This window comes from Alosa alosa, chromosome 6 (assembly GCF_017589495.1).
Source record: "Alosa alosa isolate M-15738 ecotype Scorff River chromosome 6, AALO_Geno_1.1, whole genome shotgun sequence".
Taxonomy (NCBI): Eukaryota; Metazoa; Chordata; class Actinopteri; order Clupeiformes; family Clupeidae; genus Alosa; species Alosa alosa.
The window spans coordinates 5,395,937-5,422,318 of NC_063194.1; the positions used below are offsets into that span (position 1 = coordinate 5,395,937).

The following is a 26,382-nucleotide window of genomic DNA, read 5'->3' on the forward strand; positions in this document are numbered from 1 at the left end:
ATGCTTGTTGACTAGCAAATTAGAAAATTGGAGACTTAAGGGATTTGCATTGGGCAAGGGTGCTCATCAACCTAGTCTCGATCTGAAGGAGCCTTTCATTAGTCTGAGAAAAAGAAAATACAAATTCCATCTACAAAATCTGAAACTACTGCCCTCCTTCATAGGTGACTTTTTAAATTCAACCGGCTTGTTTATGTTGAATAGGCCAACATAACATCAACATAAGTTGATTGTGTTTGTTTTCCCATTTCTGAAAATAATACAGTGATAATATTGGCCAAACTAATATAGAGGTAAATGAAATTTCCATCAAGGCCATTTACATGCCACTATGGTGGAAATTATATACACAATACAGCACACTTATGTTGAGTCTGTTTCCTCACCAAATCACAGGCGAAGATCTGCATACGACTTTTCTCTTCAAGCAAGTAAATATATTTTTAAAACAAACCCTGATCATGGACAATGGAGAGTTTGTATTCTCTCAGATAATCCTCACAGTAAATGCATTACGTACCTCTTTATGGAAAAAAAGAACTCTCAATGTTTTGAAAGATTTGCAACACAATAATTTAACCATGACATCAAAACAAAAGCCATACTCGTGTATGATTGTTATAGGTCTGGAGAAAACCAGTTTTTCCCAACATGGGGGATAATTAGGAAATGCTTTAGAGCTTGTAAGTTCTAAAAAAAATAAAAATGTAAAATTAATTAAATAAAAGTACAGGTAAAAACGTGTAAAAAGCCAAAGGAATTAGGACCACTGAACACATCTTTTCAGGTGTGACTGAGGCATGTGTGGCATGCTTCCTAAACATCACTCACTATGATCAGCGACAGAAACAGAAGGAAATCAATAACAGAGGGAAAGAGAGGGAAGCAACAATTTCTTATGGCACTGTGCACTAACTACTACACCATATAACACAAGACATGTATGTTACCGTATGCCCTGGAGCCAGGACCTACGTTTCGAACATTCAGTGACACAATCCTTTAACGCCCCGAGCCACTGCACGGTATATAGACATGCTGACCCATACATCGGACCAGAACCAGTGGCAACACACGCAAACTCTCACGCGCTCAGATGGATGTAACAGGAACCTGATCAATACTGTAATTCTCTTAAGACTTGGGGAGCGACACCTCAGCCCAGGCAGCCAGGGTCACACAGCTGATGACATCATTCTCAGCAACTTCCTCCCACAAAGATAACCAGACGTTAACACTGTTTGAGGGTGCAAAAACAACTAATACACTTTGGGGGATTTTGGGTAGGGTGTTTTGCCTTGGACTTGGCAAAAGGCCAATTTAACTTCTGTCCAAATGGCACGCTCTCATTGAATACCTCACAAACACACCAATCCATGTCAGAACACCCACGTTTATTTACAGCAGCGGACATGGCAGACCCCCATCGCAAACTACTGTGGCAGAACCAACAGCAGCACTGGAGCGTAGACCCTTCCCTCTTCCTCTGCTGTGGAACGAAGACCATCACCCGGTATTTGGCACTTATTTGGGACTGGCCTGCGCCGTGGAGAAAGAAACTACGTATGAAACAATGATGCACATACTTTCTGAGTGAGGAGAAAACATCTTTCAGGACGTGGGGTAGAGACTGTCAGATCTGGCCTGAGGTCACTGCTAGGGACAATGGGATTTTAATGTTACTACTAAAATGAACGGCGATGGGACAATTGATGGATCCAGCGAGACTCACCAAACCTACTAAAAGAAATAATGAAACCAAAAGCAAAAAATAAAAAAACAGCAGGCGCATAGAAATAGTTTTTCCATATATATCTACAGATGTATATTCATATTTATATATATTTATATAACAAACTGTGCAAAAAATATGGTTATGGTCATTTTGCATCTAATATGTATATAGATTCATTTTATATATGCTGTATATGTGCAACTAGAACAATTAAAAAGCAAAAACATAAACACCATGATTCAGAATGGTGCATATGACTTTAGTACCCTTCCATTAGCTATAGGTTTACAAACTGAACACAGAAAACAAGACAGCAACTTGCCTTTGGCTTACCTAACGTACTCAAAGTCGTAAAATACGAGACAGAATCCAAAAAATTTAAATAATATTCAGAAAAATACAGTTTAAATTGAACTCAGAACTTCGTATCTGTTTAGCGGAAGGGGACGGTTCCTTCTCTGTTGTCAATGAGCCCCAGAGCAGGGTGCCTTTTTAAGGAAATGCTTTAGGAAGTAAGGTGTTTGATTTACCTCTCAAGACAGCACACACAATATTCTCGTGTGTTTAAAAAACATCTCTGGCACAACGGGACTGACAGACGGCCCTATAAAAGAGACGTCCTAACAAACTGCCACATGGAGAAGTGACGATGCAACATGAAAGCAGATTACCAAAAAGAAGAAAATAAAAAAATAAAGAGAAGAGAGCAAGAGAGAGAGAGAGAGAGAGAGAGAGAGAGAGACACTAAAGAAGAAACGACACATGTGGGCACATGGGTGTTGGAACATATTCCAGAAGTAAGAAAATAAAGCAGATTTGCATTGGTGGACCCTGTGGCACAGGGGATCAAACTAGGAATGGGGGGTGGGGGTGTGTTACGGAGGGCAGGGGCAGCTTCAGGTTCAGACGGACAGGGAGACAAAGCTGTTGTACTGTTGGATGTTCCTCTTCAGTATATCTGAGCAGGGGCCGAGCACTCTCTCGAAACGCGGACGGTCCAGCTTCACACACTTCAGCGGTCCACGGGAGACCACGGTGGCAGCGCGCGGGCGGTTCATCAACAGAGCGATTTCACCTGAGGAAAAAAAATGGTTTAATATGGTTCATGTTTGCCAGGCGGTGCCTGGCAAACATGTTAATACAGCACATTCCTATTGGTTTGTGTGTAAAATGTCAAGGAATTCTGCTTTTCTTTTATGTAAATACAATACAATTACTGGAAATCAGTGTTGAGTGTCAGCCAACAAGAGGATGAACACATCAAACACTCACCAAAGTAGTCGGAGGGCCCCAGTCTTCCGACCTCCACAAACTCCTCATTCTCTGACCGCCTCTGAAGCACAGCAGCTGTTCCCTGGGTACACATAAAGGAGCGAGGAACGTCACGCGTCACGTCATATTGTCTAATATGCACAGTACTAACCGTCTAAGTCTATTGGGAGAACTCATGCAACACTTTTGCAGACCGTCATCAATTACAGCCCCCATTGACTTGGCTGCTGTGGTAGACATTGCAACAGTGGGGGGAGAGACATGCAGGGAGAGGAATAGAGGAGAAGAATGAGAGGAAGTGGGGGATGCAGAGTGAATGAGACAGTAAGAGAGAAATCAGACGAGAGTGGCCGCACCTCCAGGATAATGAAGAACTCGTCCCCAGGCTCTCCCTGCACAACAATCTTCTGTCCGTCCTCAAACTGCACTGTCTCCAGAGCGTCGGCCACCGTAAGACGCTCCCACTTATCCAGAGACTCTGCAAGAGGAGAGACATACAGTACCATCAGTCACCACTAGATGGAGCTCATCATCACAATATATATATATATATATATATATATATATATATATATATATATATATATATATATATATATATATATATATATATATATATATATATTTCGGGGAAGAAATTTAAAAAATATATCGGAAAATTGATGTTGATGAAATTGATGAACACTTGACTGTGTTATTAATGCAGTACAACTATGCATGCATTCATTGTCAATTAACACACTGCAATGAGCGTAATAGATCGATAGATCCCTTCACACAGAGAAATCTCCAATTGACTCAAAATCAAATAACTACAGAACATTTACCCACCAAGGATTGATACTTTGCTCAGGAACTCCTCATACATCTTCCTCTTCCTCAAAGTGCTGCCCTGTGAGAGGAAGGAACAAGATTTAAAACATAAAACATGGCCACTCATTCTCACTCACCGATAGAAGACCCAAAAAGTCAGGACACTGCAGATCTCGCACAGCCTATGTGGGGGCTGACCGTACATTACTGTGAAGTTCTGCTGCTAATCTCTGTGTCAACAGCCTTCAAAGCATTAAGAACCTTTGCAACAACTACTCAGCTATATTAATCTAATATACCCTTTTTTCAATCACAAACATACTGTTATGGCTGCCCTACAATGAGGATTCCCATACTGTAAAGAACGTCCTGTGTACCATTCCTGATAACAATTACTCCTCATCAAACATCACCACATGCATCCTGCTGTGGTGTTCTCATGTAGCCGTTTTACTATGAATTTACTCCTGTAGTCGTGTTATTCCCCTATAGCTGTCCAACGATGAGCATTACCCTCCCCTATAGCTGTCCAACGATGAGCATTACCCTCCCCTATAGCCGCATTAGACAAAAGATTCCTCTGTGGCCATCTTACCATGAGTATTCTCCTGTAGCTGTCTCTGTCGATGCCCCACAGTTTCGCGTTGGACTTGGCTCTGACTGTGGCCGCCCTGGGGGTGCCATAGATGAGCGCCAGCTCACCAAAACTGCCGCCCTCGCCAATGCTGGTGACCCACTCATTATTCACATACACCTGAAAACACACGCGCGCACACACTCATCATTTAAACTAAGTCAACGTAACTACTTATGTGTTTTAATGCAAAATACACAATTCATTGATGGTAATTTCAAATATGCACAGGAGTGGTGTCAGGTTCCTTATGCTACAGGTAAGGGATTTTCCACAGTGGCCAATCAACAGCCGAGCCTTAACATTACACAACATGACATGGGATACTACTACAACAACTATAACAACAGCACTGAACCAAAGCTGCAAACACAAAATCACCAACAAAGCAGCCTTTGTGTGCAACAAGTAGGCTTCGCTAGCAAGTGCTTATGCCTTATTGATGCAGGCTCTAAGCAACGCTAAAAGCCCAGTTGCCCAGGGAAAGAACCAAAGCATGAACACACAACATGTAGCATCTACAAACAAACATACTGACATAATATGGGAACATTGTTTTGCATATTCACTTCTGCTTTGATTTGTTTGTACTCACGTCCATTTCACCTTGATCAATAACATAGAAGTTATCCCCCTCATCACCTGTAAAGACAAGTTGTCTCTGTGAGTCCCAATTCAAATCTTTAGGACAAATCTGTCAAACGCATTGCTCAAACAGCAGCCTTGCACTCCCACCTTGTTGAATGACTGTTTCTCCAGCAATGTAGGTGACGGAGAACATGGCATCAAAAATGTCGCTGTGAAAATAAAAAAGATTTCCTTGGTCAAAAAAAGAAACTGAAAGCCATTTATCCTAATGGTATTCATTATCAATCTCTGCCAGAGGTGTCTTTAAGAGAAGATAACACAGCAGTCACCTTCTTTCATTGTCATCAAGGTGGGCAAAGAGCACATTCTTCTCAATGGCCTTAGCCAAGGCAGCCATTGTTTTGTAGTCTTTAGGGATAACCTACAAGAGGAGGTGCACAACACATTCATATCTATTAGCTTTGGAGAAAAGCGTCTACCAAATACCATAAACATAAATACAAACATATCTATTTGCTTTCAGACTCAAGACGGTAATAGCAGACATTAAGTGTCTCCACCAGATTGCTCATCCATTTAGGAAGCGTTACATTTTTGGAGCTGCAGCAAACTTTTCAAAAAGCTTTTCAAACTTTTAATTCCAATAAGGTAATTTTTCAGAGACTGCAACTCTATTTACACTCTTCCTGTAAAGTAAGTCTTTTAACCTATAATCCAATAAGGACAAAAGCTGATTAAAGGAAAAACCTGTCCAGACACTACTGTTAGAGCTGAACTTTGGGTCCTTAAGCTGACCCTCATGTCTTAAACAGTGGAGAAAGGATCTGTGTGGGCGTTGGTATTGGGCATTTAATTGTGTGAAACATAAATAGGCACCTATGTGTGAGAGAGAGAGAGAGAAGATAGGAGAGTTACCTCTCTGACATGGGAGCGGTGTCCTCCTCGGTGTGTGTGTGTGTGTGTGTGTGTGTGTGTGTGTGTGTGTAAGTGAGAGAGAGAGGACAGGAGTTACCTTTCTGACGTAGGAGGTGGCGTCCTCCTCAGTGTGCGTGTGTGTATATGTGTGTTTGAGAGAGTGAGAGAGGACATGAGAGTTACCTTTCTGACGTAGGAGGCGGCATCCTCCTCGGTGTGTGTGTGAGAGAGGACATGAGAGAGGACATGAGAGTTACCTTTCTGACGTAGGAGGCGGCGTCCTCCTCGGTGTGTGTGTGTGTGTGTGTGTGTGTGTGTGTGTGTGTGTGTGTGTGTGAGTGTGTGTGAGAGAGGACATGAGTTACCCTTTCTGATGAGGAGGAAGCAAGGCCCCTCCCTCGGTGTGTGTGTGTATGTATGTGTGTGGGAGAGAGAGACATAGAGTTACCTTTTCTGACGTAGGAGGCCAAGGCCCTCCTTGGTGTGTGTGTATGTGTATGTGTGTGGGAGAGAGAGGACATGAGAGTTACCTTTCTGACGTAGGAGGCGGCGTCCTCTTCGGTGTGTGTGTGTGTGTGTGAGAGAGAGGACATGAAAGTTACCTTTCTGACGTAGGAGGCGGCGTCCTCTTCGGTGTGTGTGTGTGTGTGTGTGTGTGGGGAGAGAGAGGACATGAAAAGTTACCTTCTGATCGTAGGAAGGCTGGCGTCCTCTTCCCTGTGTGTGTGTGTGTGTGTGAGGAGAGGAGGACAGAGAGGACATAAGTTACCTTTCTGACGTAGGAGGCGGCGTCCTCCTCGGTGTGTGTGTGTGTGTGTGTGTGTGTGTGTGGAGAGAGGACATGAAAGTTACCTTTCTGACGTAGGAGGTGGCGTCCTCCTCGGTGTGTGTGTGTGTGTGTGTGTGTGTGTGTGTGTGTGTGTGTGTGTGTGAGAGAGAGGACATGAAAGTTACCTTTGGCGTGAGGCTGGCGTCCCTCCTGTGTGTGTGTGTGTGTGTGTGTGTGTGTGTGTGAGAGAGAGGACATGAAAGATACCTTTCTGACGTAGGAGGCGGCGTCCTCCTCGGTGTGTGTGTGTGTGTGTGTGTGTGGGAGAGAGAGGACATGAGAGTTACCTTTCTGACGTAGGAGGCGGCGTCCTCTGTGTGTGTGTGTGTGTGTGTGTGTGTGAGAGAGAGGACATGAAAGTTTCCTTTCTGGCGGAGGGGAGGCGCTCCCTCTTCGTGTGTGTGTGTGTGTGAGAGAGGGACATGAAAGTTACCTTTCTGACTGAGGGAGGTCCTCGCCCCCTTCAGTGTGTGTGTGTGTGTGTGGGAGATAGAAAGTTACCTTCTGACATTGAGGCGGCGTCCTCTTCAGTGTGTGTGTGTGTGTGTGTGAGAGAGGACATGAGGGAGGACATAAGTTACCTTTCTGGCGAGTAAGGCTGGCCTCCTCCTCGGTGTGTGTGTGTGTGTGTGTGTGTGTGTGGGAGAGAGAGGACATGAAAGTTACCTTTCTGACGTAGGAGGTGGCGTCCTCCTCGGTGTGTGTGTGTGTGTGTGTGTGTGTGTGTGTGTGTGTGTGTGGGAGAGAGGACATGAAAGTTACCTTTCTGACGTAGGAGGCGGCGTCCTCCTCGGTGTGTGTGTGTGTGTGTGTGTGTGTGTGTGTGTGTGAGAGAGAGGACATGAGAGTTACCTTTCTGACGTAGGAGGCGGCGTCCTCCTCGGTGTGTGTGTGTGTGTGTGTGTGTGTGTGTGTGTGTGTGAGAGAGAGGACATGAGAGAGGACATGAGAGAGGACATGAGAGAGGACATAAGTTACCTTTCTGACGTAGGAGGCGGCGTCCTCCTCTTCGGTGTGTGTGTGTGTGTGTGTGTGTGAGAGAGAGAGGACATGAGAGTTACCTTTCTGACGTAGGAGGCGGCGTCCTCCTCGTGTGTGTGTGTGTGTGTGTGTGTGTGTGTGTGAGAGAGAGAGGACAGGAGTTACCTTTCTGACGTAGGAGGCGGCGTCCTCCTCGTGTGTGTGTGTGTGTGTGTGTGTGTGTGTGAGAGAGAGAGGACAGGAGTTACCTTTCTGGACGAGGGAGGGAAGGCCCCTCCTGGTGGTGTGTGTGTGTGTGTGTGTGCGTGTGAGAGAGAGAGAGGACAGGAGTTACCTTTCTGACGTAGGAGGCGGCGTCCTCCTCGGTGTAGACCTCTGCGCTGATGGCTCCACGCCGCCGCCGGCCCTTGACCACGGGGTTCATCGGAGGAGAGATCTCATCCTCGCGGGAGTCCGACCGTGAGCTGGACTTCTGCTGACTCAGCTGCTGTTTCACCTCCTCCTGGAGTGGCAACAACAGAGAGAGAAAGATAGACATGCACAGAGAGAAAAGAGAAAGTTGCAGAGAGAAGGTGAACCAGCTGAAAGAAGAGCGAATTATCCTTCTGTTATTACTATCAATCTTCTGACTATGTTGTTCCATTCCATCTGCTAGCTAGATATCCATTACCATCTTGACATGACAATCCTATAATATGCAAACAGTACCTAACATAGAAACAAAGAAAGTAACCAAGAATATCCCAGCACTCTAAACACAACCAGAGATATCTACAAAAGGGGACACACACACACAATGTAATATGCTGCTGGTCCACTGCCTTATGGTTGGATTCATATCTTCATATCTCATTTAGTCGTGTTGTCTGTATTTTTTTGCAAAAAATTATGTTGGCTGACAGACAAACCAAACAGCGCCACTCTCCATGACATATCTTAAAGAGCCATTGCAGATTGTATGTAACGCTTCCAAACTTAATAGCTAACAGCCATCTATCTATCCATCCATCCATCCATATGTACTTATCATACATCCAAGCTTCACACAGAAGACCTAAATTCTAGAGAATTCACACACAAACACAAGGCGACATGAACGGACCTTTTCTAGCCGCTCGAAGTACTCTTTGAGAAAAGCCATTGGCCTGTCGGGCCTGGAGGTGCACAGCTGCACGATGCAGTCCTTCAGCAGCTGCTGGATGTTATGCTTCTGCACGTAGAGCTCACACTCACGTAGGCTCCTCTCCTCCTCGCTGCTCGAACTGCCGGACGCCATCCCGATCTCTTGATCTAAAGGGGGTGGGGAGCACAGACATATTAAAGGCGCTCTAAGCGATGTTGGGTAAGGTCACTTCTGTTGACATTCAAACAAAACAGAGAGCTAGCTAGCTCGCTACTCCCTCCCCCTCCCTCCCGTTCAATTGAAACTGTCCTAAACACGCATCTCGTCGGTTATTGGCTGGAACAGTTTGTTATGTTTTTATGGTCCAAGTTGTTTGAGTTGCCGTTTTGTATTCAGGGCACAGGCAGCTAGCGGACGGTGAGGTGATGTTTGCTGTATGTGACAAAAAATGTTTAGCTTAGAAACTGCATAACATTGCTTACAGCACCTTTAAGGCAAGTGGACAGTGAAAGACTTAACCATCCAGCTTAAAAATACAGAAAATAAGGAAAATGTTAAAATAACAATTCACTTAAAAACACATGATCAAAACATTTAAGTGTGTATGCAATACAGTTATCTATGCTAAACTAGAAAAGCATTATAAACTAGGCTATTTGCCATCCACCAAGAGGAGTGATGACGCTTCGGTTAGGTCATAGTTCTTAGCAGATCCCGTTGTCCAAAGTGAACTGACACCAATGACATCAATAAACATTTCAATAACATTACAATTAACTGTTTAAAATAAGGTCATATAGCCTAAATAAAAATGCCAATATTAGTAATAGAATTTAATGGAATAATATCAATAACCACAAACATTATGAAGATAGCAAGGTGCAAGATAGCAGATCCAGTAAGCGTCCTATAGGCCAGAGTGGTGGAGTGCCGTGAAGGCTGAGCAGGTGTGCCACAAGGAAAAAATCCATGATGATTCATTAACAATTTGCTCGAAAATTCCTAGGCTTTTGTAATCACATTTCATGAAACTGTTTCTGAACCAAACTGTTTTCAATCTGGATAACGTTTCACAGATTGAATTCAATTCATCCATCTTTCTTAATCAAATAATGTTTGTCAAGGAATGTTACATTTGCATGCAACTAACAGCCAATCACACCTCAAACACATCAGAAGTAGCAAAAAGTTGTCCGATGTATAGCATGTTGTATAGCCGAAAGGCATTGACAAAAACTGTATTACTTAAACTCAAAGCGGGGCCAGACAAACAGTAGACTGCAATAATGCTTGAGCTACGGGTTCACAAATAGCCTCCCGACATTATGCGTTATGAGGTTTTGTTTTGTTTTTCAGCGGGGAGCAACAAACTTATGTTGTGGCATTTGTATGCTAAATATCATGGTTTGCCATGACATTCTCTAATTGTAAACAGTGTGCCGTGAGAGAAAACCGTTTGGGAACACTGGTGTGGCATATTATGTTAGAGTAGATAAGGTCTGATTTTCCGAATATTGTATAGGATAAACCAACCTATGACTTGCTTTGTGCTTTGAGGCTACATGCTCAGAGAAATAGCCAATCATCAAAAGTGATCATCAGGTGGGAAGACCAGTAAAGCTGAGTAACATCTGCATAAAAGTGATAGGCAAATCTGTGGGAACGAATGATCTGACACCTGTGGTTGTGAGACTTCGATACCTGTCCTTGCCAAGACACACTGAATGAACGTCCTTTTAGGATAGGATGCAACAAGAGCTTTCCCAGAAATTCCGAGCTCAGATAATGTAGAGAGGGTGTTGTGGTTCACCATCTCAATGACTGCAGATAAGTCAAGTACAATTAAATCTGATGACTGAGCAGAGGTCTAGTAAGTTGCTCTGAGATTGGAAAAGTGCAAAGATATTTGCTTGAATACCCTCTTTTCTCAAGAACCATCAAGGTCTAATCCTAAAATACTGTACAACATACAACAATAATGGTACTGTTGGTCATACCATTTGGGATGACAGACCTGTTACCCTGGTTTTACTTTTAAATGTTGTGATAGCTGTGGAGGCAGGTAACAACTCATTGTGACGACAATTGGGAAGTAAAATGGGTGAAAGGTGATTGTTTTGATTGTAAATTTGCAACGCAACAGATGAGGGTAGACAGGCATTTCAAAGACATGGCCGAATTCTAGCAATATTACCTAACATAATAGATAAATGGGAAACCTAAATCAAGCTGCAAGGATAATCCACTTAACCCAACTTGCAAGACATAAACTAGCAGTCACATGAAGGCAGGTGGAGTGCTGTAGTGTGATTCCTCATGCTGTCCCGTTATTTTTCCATTACTGAACACCACGTGATATAGCTCAGAGGGAAGATGATGACAGCGAAACAGTGATGAAAATGATAGCAAAAGACCAAACTTGCTTTGATAGTCGGGCTGACAAAGAGGCCATTGTCCATTAAAGTTAAAAGTTTACAAGACACCCACTTATCAGTTTAGGAAATGCAAAATCTCTAGATAAACAACGAAATATAAGCTTAACACCGACTGAGCACTGAGGCTTCAGGTCTACACTTAAGTGCCATTGACAAAGTAAATTACTGTTTCACGCCTGCACTGACAGCTAACGCTAACTTTAGGTTATATTTTATCTAACGTTAAGGTAATCTATCCAGTTAACTGACCTTAACTTACTTGCCAACCCACGAAGCTGTGCAACTGTACAAGGAAAATATGTGCTTTAGACGGTATATTCACACATATAACAGTCCATCCCATCTAATACATTTTGCAACTCAATCTAACATCAGATCTACATTAGAGCCACTCGCACGTATGCAAGCACGCTGTTCCTGTGAAGAAAGCATGAACGCTTCCTCCGTAACCGTAACGTTAACTATTACATGTTGAGTGACTGCAAGCACTGTTAAGAGCACACGGCACGAATACAGCATCAAACGAGAATGCTATCGAATTATGGGGTTAACTTAAGATTTTCCCATAACACATTGTTGAAATGCAAAATACCCTACCTTTTCCGCTAGTTTGGTTAACGTTATAATTTGGGCCACAGGACTTCTCATAACGCCATTTTAGGAGACTTGCTAGCTGCTAACATCATAGCACTGCTAACTCACATTATCATAACAACCCAGAAGCACGAACGACATATTTCATTACAGAATGTGTCCCTCGCTTCTGAAAAAAATAATATATCGATGAAAACAATGCTGTGCAACTCTTACCTGAAATATATTTTCAAGAAGAAACGTTCTTTCGTCACTGTCACGAACAATTTGTTAGCTAACGTCTCTTTTCTCAGTCCTTGGACGGATGCCCCACCGGAAAAGGTTATGGCCAATCACAAACACTCATTGACGTCAATGCGCCTCGATCTGACGAATCTGTAACCCCTAACTACCTTAAAGGTACAGTGTTGTTTTTGTCTAACTTCACAGAGAGAACATGAGAAGTGCTATGATGTTCCTGCTGGTAAATTATTTCATCAACACGGTATATAAAGCAAAGCTGGATAAAGTCACATGTAATTAAACACGAGAGTGAATTCTACCAGTTGATATAAAACATAGGCGATAATACCTGGTTTTACAGCTAGTGAAGGACCATAATGGTCTACTGCAACCTTAGACATTGGATTGCATGTGAGGGTGTGGGCACAACCAGATTTAATCTCTGTAGACAGTACATACTCTGTGAAGCTGCATTGCATTGTGGTGAGAAAACAAAAAGACAGAGAGAGGCAAGTGTATGTGTGTGTGTGTGTATGTGTGTGTGTGTGTCATATAATAAGAACAGTTAAAGTGTTGATGATTGCTGATTAACAATGTTCAAGTCATAGTCTAAGCTGTTTATGCTGCATGCCATGGCTTTTGGTGTAGCCTAGCTTACTGACTGCACTTTAGCAGCAAATATAGACACACCCTCCTTCTAATTCTCAGTCTTTCCCTCCCACCTTTTTTGCCTCTTTCTCTCTCCCTCTTCCAGGCAGAGCTTCATTCGTGTAGACTGACCAGAGTCCACGAACACAGCCTGCCTTCAGCTCTCTTACACCAAAGGGAAAGACACACTCCCTACCATTCTGTCACTGGCACAGGTAAGAGGTGATGCTATGTCTCTGTTTAGCCTAAACTTTGCTCTGTGCTCTTTCATATGATTCATTATTCCTGTCCTCTCACAGTCAAACATCTACATGCTTGTGCTGCTGTGTTGTCAAAGTTTTATGAGTGTATCATGTGTCAAGAAGGCACCCTCATTACAGAGCGCAATTTCGTTAAATGACTGGGGTTATTTAAGATGAAAAGGACTGATACTTATTTGCACCTTAATTTCTGATAAGGAAAGACTTTGGAGGGGCAACGCCTCAGCGTTGTGCCACTGAAAATCTTACCATGGCTAATGTAAATATTGTGAAACAGCTTGGTTTGAAAGGGATTACTGAGAATACACACCTAAGTATTCAAATAGTGTGAATTGTAGTCTTGCTGATAGTGGTGGCCACTGGCCAGTATATTAGCAATGAGCTTTCCTTAGATATTTTCAGTATCAGTTGAATGAGATGTGTAAGGTGGTGTGCTTAAAGAGAGAGTCTGATATCTGCCTTGCTTGGCTTCAATAGTCTGTGTCATACATTTCTTCTGTAGGAGTCATACCATCAGTACAATAAGGCATTCCAGTTCTCTTGCACATTCCAGCCTCTCCTCGTTGAGACATGTCCCTCTACAACTTTGGGTTGGAGCCCCTGTCCTGTCATGCCTGGAACAAAGACAGAACGCGTAAGTACGCGTCAGTTTGCATTAGTTTGCATTACCAAGCTGATTACCTTCTCTCTCCTCATGTTACAGCCTGCAGATGCCATTTCTGCAGGAGATTTTCAGCCACTAATACATTGTCTGGAAGGAGAATACAATGTGATTATCTGTAGAGAGTCCAGGGAGGTTGCTCCTTCCATTTGCTGAGTGCCAGTCTTCAGTCAAACTTGGTCCAGAGGGTATAAATGCACATAAGAAAGATGCATTGGCCCAGATATTGTAATGATTGTATGTACGGTGTGTATAACATGTCCTTAGATGTGCTCAAAAATCCTCAGGCATTTCAGTCATCTGGACAGTAGGTTACTTGGCATTTCCGACACTCATAAAGGGGTTGTTTAAAGGAACCGTATGTAGGATTTTGGCTAAAACTGGTACTACAATCACTTTCAAAATACTGTAGAGCGGTGTACACATATATGTGGTAACTAGAGCAGAGCTGGCAACCCAGATGCCGAAACACTACTGACTTTGTGATTACTAGATAGGTGGAGGGTGGCGGATCAGGCTAAAACACAAATATGTAAACATCAACATCAGTTGAGGGCTGCAACTTCACTTTTTGAAATGACGATATCCTGGCCGGACTACTGTTGTCAGTGATATAAGTATTTGAAATTAGCATGATTTCCTAATGTCTAGTGACAAATCAGGGCCATTTTATGATGAATTGAATTTCATTTCTTACATACGGTTCCTTTAATGTAAATAATTGGTTTGTGGTAGCCATTTTTTACAGGAAATATTACTCTTGTGGCTTTCCCTTCACTACTGGTGAGGGAAAACGCCTGCCATCTCTTTAATGCCTGACTTAGGCATTATACTGCGGATGTTAATGATTTCTGATTGAGCATTCTTATCATTCTCTGTCAGATAACTTGCATATCTTTCTTGTTCTGCTGCTAAAGATCCCTCTCATTGATACAACATTTGCCCTCCCTTTTTCAGAAATTGCTGTCAGTCCCAACAGCAATGTGGTACACATTTACCAGAAGAAGGGTAAGGAGTGGACCAAGATCCATGAGCTGACTGAACACAGTGGGCGTATCACAGGTAATCTCCACAAGCAGGAAGCAGCCACTAGCATTAGTCATTAGCCCACTAACACCTTGTGACACGCTGAATAAACACAGGCTGCTCCATGTCTGATGCCTGAACGGAAACATTTGCACAAAGAAACACAAACATTTCAGTTAGTCTGAAAGTGCTCACATGGTTTATTTCAGAGGTCTTGATGTGATGAAATGAAGATGCTCAAAACACATGCTACTTCTGTTAAACATGTATACATACCAATTTACAGTACATTATGATGTAAATCAACAAAGCCTCCTGTAAAGTACTTCAAAATTCAATAATCAAGCTAATATCTTATCTGTCTATTGATTTCATATTAACTCTAGTAAAGTAATGCATCTTACTGGCATGACGATGCTGACTGCTATTTTTCAGGTATTGACTGGGCTCCAGAGTCCAACCGCATTGTGACATGTGCTTCGGACAGGAACGCCTATGTGTGGTCCCTGAAAGATGGGGCCTGGAAGCCCACTCTGGTGCTGGTCCGAATCAACCGGGCGGCTACATGCGTCAAGTGGTCTCCCCTGGAGAACAAGTTTGCCCTAGGGAGCGGGGCCAAGCTTATCTCTGTTTGTTACTTTGAAAAAGAGAATGACTGGTAAGGGGAGGACCTGTTAAGTCACCCACAACTTGAACACAGCCTTTAATTAGCCTGCAAAGTCATAGAATGACTCCCACTCTCTCGCACACACACACAGCCACTTGCATTAATGAATAAAAATGTGAATGTCCAAGTAGAACTCCACTATACACGTAATGTAGCGTAGGTCATGTAGGTCTAATATAACCAATCCATCTCATCCCAGTCTCTCCATTCTCCTATGATAACACAGGTGGCTCAGCAAGCACATTAAGAAACCCATTAGTTCCACGGTCCTCAGTATTGACTGGCATCCCAACAACATCTTGCTGGCTGCAGGCTCAGCTGACCTCCACTGCAGGTTGGCTTTCTGCTGCTATTTTGTTCCATCTCTGCCATTCAAACGGCACCACTTGTGTCTGAATTATCTCACTATTGTAGCATGTTATGACATGTTAATGTGTTCATCCACAGTTGTCATTCAAAGGCTATTTACATGTGCCAATGCATTTTTTGTAATTTCATATAGGCCTAGGCTACTGTTGCATTCTACAACTACGATAACATATTTTTGGATCAAGCATTATGAATTCTTACTTTTTTAAATAACATACAATGATATACTATAAATGATTAGCTGTCAAATTATCTTGTTACTTCAAGCTCAGAGTAGGTCTAGCCTCGTGCCAAGTGCTTTAGGTGCATACGTTTATTGCACATAGGCTAAACACACATTGTATAGCCTAATTGAATGGGTTATGTTAAGTAGGCAAATATATTTTTTAAAGTTTGTGTTACATAATTGTTTCAAACACGATACTATGAATTTGTCTTGACGGTGAATCATAGTTTCAGAAGAGCTCAATTAAGTATCAAGTATCCTTAGGTGGACAAAGCCAAGGTATTCACATCTGTCATATGTGAATATGCTTTTATATCTTTTATCTATCAGTGTACAGACTTTGAGATCAATTGCACAGTTGAACTTGAGTTGAGAGAGGGACGTGAGTTGAGAAAATCAATTTTCTCCAAACATTATCTGTGTGACTGTGTACTGAAGTTCTGTGAATCATCTGTGTGACTCTGCACTGAAATTTGAGTGTTGTCCCTCACTTATCTGTAAATATACTGTTCACATACTGTAAGTGGTTTTGGATATAAGTGTCTATCAAATGAGTAAATGCAAATGTAATGTAAATGATTCTCTATCTAACATTTGCAGCTATTACCTGCTACAACAGCCGCAATGTGTCATGACAAAACTCTCCTTCTTTCTTCCTCTCTCTTTCTCACTTACTATCTCCTCCCCCCCTCTGCTGTGACAGGGTGTTCTCAGCCTACATCAAAGACATTGAGGACAAGCCTGGACCCACCCCGTGGGGCGCGAAGATGCCCTTTGGGGAGGTGCTGTTGCAGCATAAGGACTGTGGAGGCTGGGTGCACAGCGTCTGCTTCTCCCCCTCAGGAGACAGCCTGGCCTGGGTTAGCCACAACAGCTGCATTAGCGTGGCCGATGCCCCACAAGGAAAAGAGTGAGCGTTATCATTATGTCCTCCATCTGACTGACCCGGGCTGTAGGAAGGGGGTAGACAGGAAGGAGTTTTTCTCTCAATTGTTTTATTGTCGTGATACAAAAAATGGTGTTCATAATCCTACTTACCTAATTAAAACCTACAATAAGTGTTTACCAATTGAAGGAGTTAACTTTAGGTGAATTTGAGTACAGGGGAAGCCAACATTGTGTTGGTACAGCTTTTTCCTCAGTCGTTGAAATGCGGGGGCAGGAAATAACTGAATGATTGAAGTTTCATCGACTTCTTATCTCTCCGCACTCAACATTAACTTAGTCTCTGGGGATTTGGAAAACAGTGTACAATAAATGGTCATTGAGAAAACATACAGTGTCTCTTCAGAGTAAAACAAAATGTTGTAGGCCTACTACCATCATGATTGAAATTAATAAATGATACTGTTTTTATTGCAGGGTCACACACTTGACTACTGATCACCTACCTCTGCTGAGTGTTCTGTATGTGAATGAGACTGAGATTGTGGCCGCGGTAAGGATGAAACACCTCAAGACTCTGATGTAGCTGTAAAATATGCTATCAGTCAGACCTGCCAGCCATACTTATCAGCAAGTCTAAAAGAAATACACAGAATAGTGCCTCTACAGGCAAGTCAGGGACATTGTGTGTACTGTCAGAACATCTACCGTATTTTCCGGACTATAACAGCGAAGCTACACCAGGCGCGTAACTGAAGCGTTCCGTTCGTGTTGCGTCTGTTGCAACAATTAGCTTCCATTATAATCAATGGAAGCAAAGATCCTCTTTAACCCTCTCTGATGGAAGTAGCTACACCAGACAGTGGGGCATACATTCGAAAAAAATAGACCATTCATCTAAAATGGATTTTACGCGCCTGGTGTAGCTCATACCTAAGTCACACCTTTTTTCATAGTTTGGCTGGCCCTGTGACTTATAGTCAGGTGCGACTTATATATGAAAAAATATATAATTGAACATGTTTTTAAATGTTAATTCATATTAACTGACATGAACCCTATATGAAACATTACTGTCTATCCGCGAGAGAGCGCTCTCAAGTTCTGTGCACTTTCAGTCAGAGATTAGTGGTTGCACTATGCCTGAAAAACACGTGCATACCTAAATCCTCAAATTATGGCCAGGATCTGTTTGGGGCTCAGATTCGGACAAATAAAGGCCAGTAATAATTTTGTTTCAATTTAACTCATAAAAGAGCTCTTCTTAATATTTTATATTGTTGGTTGGTTTAATATTGTTGCCAATGAAAAGTCATTGTCTTACACCATGAGTCTCCAACACGTTGCTCTCAAGCTACCAGTTGCATGCCGCCCCCTTCTGAGCTTGCCAGAGGCTGAAGCAGTTCTACATTTAAACACAATTGTTGCTGCCAGGCATCAGCCTACGAATTTTATAAAAAAGTAAATCATGCATAATTAAAAAAAATAACTAAATTTAGGCTGAATAAGGTTTCCATTTCAGCACAACACACGTTCCATGAATAAATGAAAGCGGATAAACACTAACCTGACTCCGCCAGATGGATTTGCTCCGCATATCCATCTGGGAACTTTTCATTGAAGAACTTTTGGGAAGAGGCGGAAATACTGGTTAGCTGATTGGATTGGTTATCTACGGGCCAAATCAACCAATTAGATGAATAAAGTGTTCTTCTAATGCCTTCGTTTAACATACGATTAAGTTAGCCAGCGTAACTAACGTTAAGATGTTTTAACTTACCATTTGTATGTGACATGAACCATCAACGACAATTCCCATCAAGTTTTCACGGTAGGCCCTACACTTCTGAAGAAAGTATATTCCTCCATTATGAACTGGAATCGGCCGTGGAGGATGTCTGTGTCGTTCATTCCTCCCAGCTGCATGGCTGAGACTCATAGCTTCACAGCTTACCCAGGAATACTTTCTAATTTGAATAAAACTTGCGCGATAACTATGCTCATCTCATCTGTGGATGCCGTCATGTTGTTCGTTGCGTCACACCTCAACCGGCCTCAAAGCCAACGCTGATTGGACGTTCGTTTGGTGAACTGCTCCAAATTCTTTTGTTGCCAGACTGATCTGCGAGTGAAACCTTGAAAGCTCGCGAGATCAGGATGTTCTCACGAGGCTAGATGAACACCCTTTCATACATGAAACTTAGGCTAATAGTGAACCATCAAATACCCCACAGATTTCAGTGGTCATCAGTCCTGATATTTAGCAATATAATCAAACAGTAAGCCATGCCCCAAATAAAGGTGCTGTGCTTTGCGCAGCCTAAATAAAAAGACCCCAGCGATAATTTTACTATAGTCTGTCTCCTAAACATTCCCACCCGTTATCTAGACATGCATGAAAACATTTGAAAACAAAACTCACTGCCATGTAGGCTAATATTTGATCGCTGTTTTGCTACTAATTATCTTTCACGTAGGCGCACTAAGTGAAAGTAGGCCTACTATGCTCGTGTCTGTATCTGTCTGTTCACGTCCGCAATCGATTATAACGTTCATCAAATGGAGAACACATCCATGTTCTCTTGCTTATAGGCTGTCATGCTTCTGTGTTTACAAAGCTCCTGATCGCTAAACATTTGTTTTCCTTTCCTGTCCATAGCGGTTGATGTAGAAGCACCTCCTAGGCTATAATTTGACTTCAGCATTAGAGAGGGAGAGAGAGAGGCACCCGCAAAGTGGTCCATGCGCGCGTGTGTTCAATTGAAGTCAGAGTTGGTCCGTCCAGTCAATAGTCCCGCATTCAGGCCGCTCCATTTTGGATTAACATTATCAGACAGCACTGTAACATGTGTGGGAATTTCTCTCATTATGATGGAGTTGTGGGACTTTTATTATTATGCTCAATACTTAATAACTTATGCGCAATACCCGCAATCCTGCGCTGAAATTTAGGCCCTGGTTTTAAATGCGCATATTTTTTTCTCTCGCTCTCTCGGAGGTGGCCAGCCGAGCAATTGTTCTGCTGCCAGCTTGTGCCAATATATCGTCCAAAATGCTTGATTGTATTGCATTCTCCACATTTTTAGCTAAATCTTCATGTACCACATCAGCATTTTTGTTCAGTGAATCTTTTGTAAATTGCTTCACAATTAGCGTGGGCACTCATCAGCAGCCTTCGGCTTGCCTCTTGCTACTATTCACTCCTCAATATTTTTGGCCTCTATGTGTCCAATTACATCTGTCTGTTCTTGGTCTTGGATTTTGTGAAATAAATTTCTAAATATCACCTGCTTGCTGCAGCTTTGGTCTGCACGTCCTATTAAAACCAGTCTGTTTTTAAAACGCATCTTTTTCTCTCTCGTGGGCATTTAATCTGCTGCCGGCTTGTCACTCCACATCGCCCAAAATGCTTGATTGCATTGCATTCTCCACATTTTTAGCTAAATTGTCATGTACCACATCAACATTTTTGTTCAGTGAATCTTTTGTAAATTGCTTTACAATTACTGTCGGGCCTATAGGCCTATTGCCTGGCTTGTGCTTTGGTCACGTCCTTTTAAAACCGTCTTTTTCTCTCTCCTGAACATTTAATCTGCTGCCAGCTTGTGACTCCACATTGCCCAAAATTTCTTTCAGTGAATCTTTTGCTTTACAATTAGGCCTATCTGGCCCTCTTCTTGTCTACCTTCACTCCTTCTTCGTCTTCATTAACATTAATCTTTTTGGCCTCAATAGTCCAGTTACATAGTCTCTGTGTTTGGATTTTGTGAAATTCATTTCTAAATAAATGCAACTTATAGTCCAGGGCAGTGGTCCCCAAACCACGGCCGCCACCTCATTTTGGGTGGCCCCCCAAAACATGTCCGCGGTATATAGCATCTGGCCCGCATGGGAGTACGACATCGTCAAACTATAACTTCCGTAATTTCCCCCATTCATTCTCTTAACAGTGTCTTAACAGTACACATGTAATACTCTTTTTGTCCACTGGTGGTTGTTTTGGCGCTGTTTTGCGTTTGCCATCGAAAACGGAATGAAACATAGGCCTACCTGCAAACAATGCAAGAGGCTGACTGCATTAGTGCTCAAAGTATTCTAGAAGTGTATCAATTAATTTTTAATAACTAACCAATTTTTAATAACTAACCAACTTTCTGGGATAATTATTTCTATTTTTTATTCACTCGTTCAAATGTTCATACAATTTCACAAGTTCTCATCAGGTGAGTGAAAGTGGTCATTTCAGATGTTTTTGCCTGCACTTCATAAAACTCTCATAGTTTGAGAACTTCGAATTATTTGTAGGATATTGCTTGTTCACAACTTGAGCTGTGTATGCAAATACACAGAGTTCAGAGTTCACACATTTTGGATAAAATACACTTTTGGGACTGTTAAAGTCTTTTTATTAGTATTATTTCATTTGAGCTACATTTTACACTGATATGGCATGATGGCAATATAAACACAGCTAATAATGGTATTAAATTGCAGTAGCCTATGATTAAATGTAATGGAATATTCAACTAAGGTAGACTGCTGTTGTTCACAGCACTAAGCTATTTATGTTTACTTATATACTCCGAATCTCTGGCCCTCTCTTAGAGCCAGGCATAGTGAGCTGGCCCTCGGAAGAAAAAGTTTGGGGACCACTGGTCCAGGGGGTCGTTTCTAGAAAAGTTAGCAACGACGTTGCTCAACCACCATGGTACGACGCAACTTGCGACCCTGTTACACTTATAGACTGTATACAGTCTATGGTTACACCTGTTTCCAGAAAGCATTGTACCTGTGTCGCAATTCACTACCTCCGACGTTCGAACACCATAGTTCCAACAACGTTGTTGATGATGCAGCGATACATTTCATTGGTGGAAACAGTGGCAACGTGTAATACCCCACCCCCTAGAAATGTTCTGTCACGGCCTATGTCGACATGTTTCTAATCTAAACCGAGTGATTAATGCTGGTATTGTTATTGCCATCAGCCAAAACCTAAATCTATTGCAAGCATATAAAACAGTTAACTTAAGCAGACCAATATGAGTCATTATTTGTGTTAAATATCTATGTGTTGGAAAAAATATATAGCCTGGACAAATATCTGGGTATAGGTTATCAACTGTCTGGTGGCTTAACGGCGTAGCGTTGGTGCACTCTTGGCGCTTCGGCGGAGTTAGATCCTATCTCTTCTTTTCATCTCTGAGTAAGAGTAGGCCTACGAGACACAACAATAGGTTTTGACCATACATATTAGTTACTCTACTCTATTTGACTGATGTACAATACATCAGTCAAAAACAATTGAATACGTGTCACACTAGTTCACCTGCAGGTAGCGAGAAGCAAGAGGACAATCTCACATCATAAGAAAATTGAACCTACAACGTTGGGATAATAAGTCATCTGCAGGATAGATCAATCATTGAGTCACGAGATAAACATCCACTTCGCAAATTTTGGTTAGGCGGTTGTGATTTTTGGTTAGGTGCTTCTGACACCAACAGGAACTACCAAGGAACGACACAAGTGCGACTGCCTAGGGGCAGTAGTTCAAACGACCAAACTTTGCGTCCTTGTTTGCGATTGAGAGTTCGAACTACCCTTTCTAGAAACACCAAATCCAAGAACGATGGAGCGAACTACCAAGGTTGCGACGCAAGTTAGCAAACGATGCTTTCTAGAAACGACCCCCAGTGCGACTTTTTTTCCTGTTCATGACGCATTTTTTTACTAATGCGACTTATACTCCGGAGCGACTTATAGTCCGGAAAATACATTACTGTATTTGAGGCTCTCAAAGAGCATTTTAATAAGAAATGTCTATTTGACATATAATACATAGAGCAGGGCTGCCAACTTTTCAAAAAACCTTGGAGTGAGATTTGGTGGGGCCAACCAAAATCTTGCTGCGGAAATTTTTGTTTGGCTCATTCAGCATTATTACCGTACAGTAAAAAAAAAAACGTACATCAGTGGTTCTCAGGTGTAGGGACCAGGTTCCCAGAGTTTAATTAACATTGGTATCAAAGGGATCTACTACTAGGACCTCAGCCTGAACCTGCATTCATCTGATGCTGTGCCGTCCAAAGGGTGTTTTGTAAGAATTTAAGAAATGTTTGTATATTTTAACTTTTAAGTGCATCAATCAGGTGCACTTTCAAAATAAATTTAGAGGTCAGACTTATTTTTATGGAAATATTTGTGCTGTAGCCTAAACTATTTTGCACTTATAACCATGCACACACAGGTGGAATAGTTATGTTGATATTGCAATAAGTTCACAACCACAAAACATAAATGCTACAATTCACAGTTCAGAAATGCGTGTACATTTCAGCACTCCATGAAATTATGCAGAAGTGGTCTATGTTATTCAGCTAGTTCATTTAAGATAAGATATTGGTCATTGTAATGGCCATCTAGCCTATAGCCTACTGTACATGCTCTTCCTTTTTTCAGGATGTACCCATATCTGGGAATGTATGATGTGAATGTTTGCATATGGCTTTATATCAATATTTGTGTCTCATTATTTGATTTTCTTCATATTTTTGCATTAATGTCACTAGGAAGCATGCCAATAGAAATATATTCATTTATCTGTGTAAGTGGGATTGGCTGGAACCTGACAATATAAGAACCATGACAGTGGGATAATCTATGGCTGAGCAATTTACAAAACTGTATGTACTGACAAATAGTTTATATTAGAATACATTATATAATTTCGCCCCAATGAGACTATGTAGAAATGTGTTGCAATTTCAAAACCGGATTACTCAGGAACCACTTATTGCACAGAGGCATGCTTTATATCCCTCGTATTCGGTGCGGGTTTGCTATTTATTGTGATATTGGGTTTGCCATGTGTTGTGTGAAGGGTTAGTGAAATATTTAACCAAGAGTAATGGGTGTGCTCTGTGTGCAAAATGCAAATATGCTTAGCCTAAATTGCATGTCAGTTCAATGTTAATTTTCTCGCGAACCATTTATCACAGCAACTTGGCGCCATCTTTGGAAAGCTTAGATTCCGCTCGTTCACATGATGTGTGATATGTATAGGTTTAGTTTAGTTGAACCTCATCTGCCAGGTATTTGACCTACCAGGTTGACACTTCAGCGTGAAAAATACTCAATACTCACAGCATACCTGAAGCCGGGGAAATGCGGGGGAAATGCGCCTGGGATGGCTTCTGAAGTAGCATCGTAAATGAGAGAAATTTTAGAAAATTCCACAGACAGGGGGTGCTCTTGAACCCTCTCACCGTCTCTGAAAGCATAACTAGTCGATCAGTGGCTCAACAGGTAGATCTATAGATAAAACTCATTTTTCAGGCATCTGACCGACCGGGTGGACACTTCAGCGTGAGAAATCGAGGGTGTGGCGTGTGAGCGTGTGAAACTAATCAAATGTGTGCGTCTCACGGCCAATGCGTGAGAGTTGGCAGCTCTGCATAGAGACTGATGGGGGAAAACCCACCAAATGAGAAATGATACATCACAAGAATAACACATTTGTTCTCCTTGTCCTCTCAGGGTCATGACTGTTGCCCTTACCAGTTCTCCTACAAGGAACCAGGGGCGCTGGAGTTTGTAAAGAAGCTGGACATCCCAAAGCAGACCTCCAAGAGCAGCGTGTCAGCCATGCAGCACTTCCGCAACCTGGACAAGAGAGCAACGACTGAGGAGGATGACAGCGAATTGGGAACCTTGCACCAGAACAGTATCACGTAAGCGCTACGTCTTTACAAGGCATTTTTTGCTTTAAGTACCTTTTTTCTGAAGTGGTAAAGGACTATAATATACTGTAATTTTGTGAAATGGTTGCATTTAATGAAATGTCAAGCACCACTTACAAGATACACATTAGTTACAGATACATTACACTTGAGAATCTTTTTGAGTTGACTTTGACTTTTGACTTGTTTTGTAGGCAGCTTCGTATTGTTGAGGGAGAGAAGTCTAAAGTGAATAAATTGAGTAGTGTTGGCCTGGATGGAGCCATGGTACTCTGGACTTTCAAGGTATTGCTTTTGTTTTGATTTTAAAATATTTCAACACTTGTCCATGCCTTCCTCCTTATCTCACAACTTCGACTTTGGCTGTCTGAGCTAAATATATCTTGTCAAGTTGAAAAGTGTTGGAAGTGTTTGCCTATAGCAGTGGGGGTTGAGACCTGCTGACCGCCACAAGCACACACAATCCTCCAACTTGGACGCCTTGTGGAAAGAAGCAAGAACTGAAATGTCAGTTAATTAATTGTACTGCATCTGACCCTGTCCCTACTTTTGTCTCCACAGCACTGAATGAATGAACTCTGCATTGGTGATGATGTCATTTCACTGCTCCAACTCTCCCTCTTTTCTGTGTTGAGCAACCCAAGAAATTGCTTAAAATGAGGGAACTGCTTATATTGGTGTTGGTTGGATGTCATTCATTTTTGTACCTTTTTTTCATAAATGCAGACTGTTATAAACAATAAACTGGCTACACACCACCTGTATGAGAACAGCTCTGTCATTTCATATAGGCCTACCGTTACAGTCTACACTTGCTCTAACATATTTTTAGATCAGCCATTATGAATACTTCATTTTGAAATAACATACAAAGATACATGCTAAAAATGATTTGGTGACAGTCAGGTTATCTTGTTGCTTTGGTTGAGTGAAATTAAGTATTCCAAGTACGTTGAGTATTCCAAGTACGTCGTTTAGTGACAAACCTGGGTAAATTAACTCAGAGTAAGTGGTAAACCTCCTAATAGAAGAGCTGTATGGCTTCATTCTCCTCACAAAAGGTTTCCCACTTACTCTGATTTAAACCCAGGTTTGTCACTAAACCACGTACTTGGAACACCCCCCCTGGTCTATAGTGTTAAGTATAGGCCTACATCTAAACACCATCAAAAGAAAATTAGCCTACTTAAATGGGTTAAGTTAAGCAAATCCTTTTAAAAAGTGTATGTTACAGGTCAAATATGATATTACAAATTTGTGTTGATGGTGAATGGTCTCAAAAGAGCGGTGGACAAGCCAACGTATTTACATGACATATGTAAGCATAGGCCTATATATAATTCATGTCTGCTATCATATATTATTCAACACCTGCAGTAGAAGATTTCAATGGACCACATGCATTCATTCCACAGAGGAGCCTCACACAGTGCACAACATTGTCAGTAGGCTATCAACTGACATTGAAATGTTAAAAAACAACACACACCGCATTCCTTTGGAGATATAAGTAGGCTAGTCTTATGTATCTATCAATCCATCTATCTATCTATCAATCAATCTGTCTGTCTGTTTGTCCTTTTATAATAGGAGGTAGACGAAAGAGTGCTTTAAGGGGTTGCACAGTGAAAGTGTGGCTTGCTACAGCCGGTCAATTTTGTGCAGCTACAGCGCAGTCGCTACCATAGACAGTAATGAAAACACGCCCAATGTTACTATTCCGCATTTTGAACCAATTGAAACAAACTATCATATAC

At 42.0% G+C, this 26,382-nt stretch overlaps 2 protein-coding genes across 2 annotated transcripts; one reads left to right on the forward strand and one right to left on the reverse strand.

Moving 5' to 3' along the window:
• Nucleotides 1-658: 658 nt before the first annotated feature.
• On the reverse strand, nt 659-12,258 carry prkar1aa (protein kinase, cAMP-dependent, regulatory, type I, alpha (tissue specific extinguisher 1) a). The gene is made up of 11 exons (XM_048245189.1): nt 12,136-12,258; nt 8,870-9,057; nt 8,102-8,269; nt 5,372-5,463; nt 5,190-5,251; nt 5,050-5,096; nt 4,416-4,574; nt 3,839-3,899; nt 3,364-3,485; nt 3,008-3,089; nt 659-2,810 (listed from the first exon to the last, which is right to left on the reverse strand). Exons 2-11 carry the CDS (start codon nt 9,041-9,043, stop codon nt 2,638-2,640), a joined length of 1,140 nt encoding a protein of 379 aa, XP_048101146.1. The 5' UTR covers nt 9,044-9,057; nt 12,136-12,258; the 3' UTR covers nt 659-2,637.
• Nucleotides 12,259-12,341: 83 nt separating this feature from the next.
• On the forward strand, nt 12,342-25,383 carry zgc:86896 (uncharacterized protein LOC415190 homolog). Its single transcript, XM_048245190.1, has 11 exons — nt 12,342-12,382; nt 12,896-13,004; nt 13,552-13,683; nt 14,668-14,772; nt 15,172-15,394; nt 15,630-15,737; nt 16,702-16,908; nt 17,361-17,436; nt 24,423-24,616; nt 24,820-24,910; nt 25,187-25,383. Exons 3-11 carry the CDS (start codon nt 13,620-13,622, stop codon nt 25,190-25,192), a joined length of 1,074 nt encoding a protein of 357 aa, XP_048101147.1. The 5' UTR covers nt 12,342-12,382; nt 12,896-13,004; nt 13,552-13,619; the 3' UTR covers nt 25,193-25,383.
• Nucleotides 25,384-26,382: the final 999 nt, after the last annotated feature.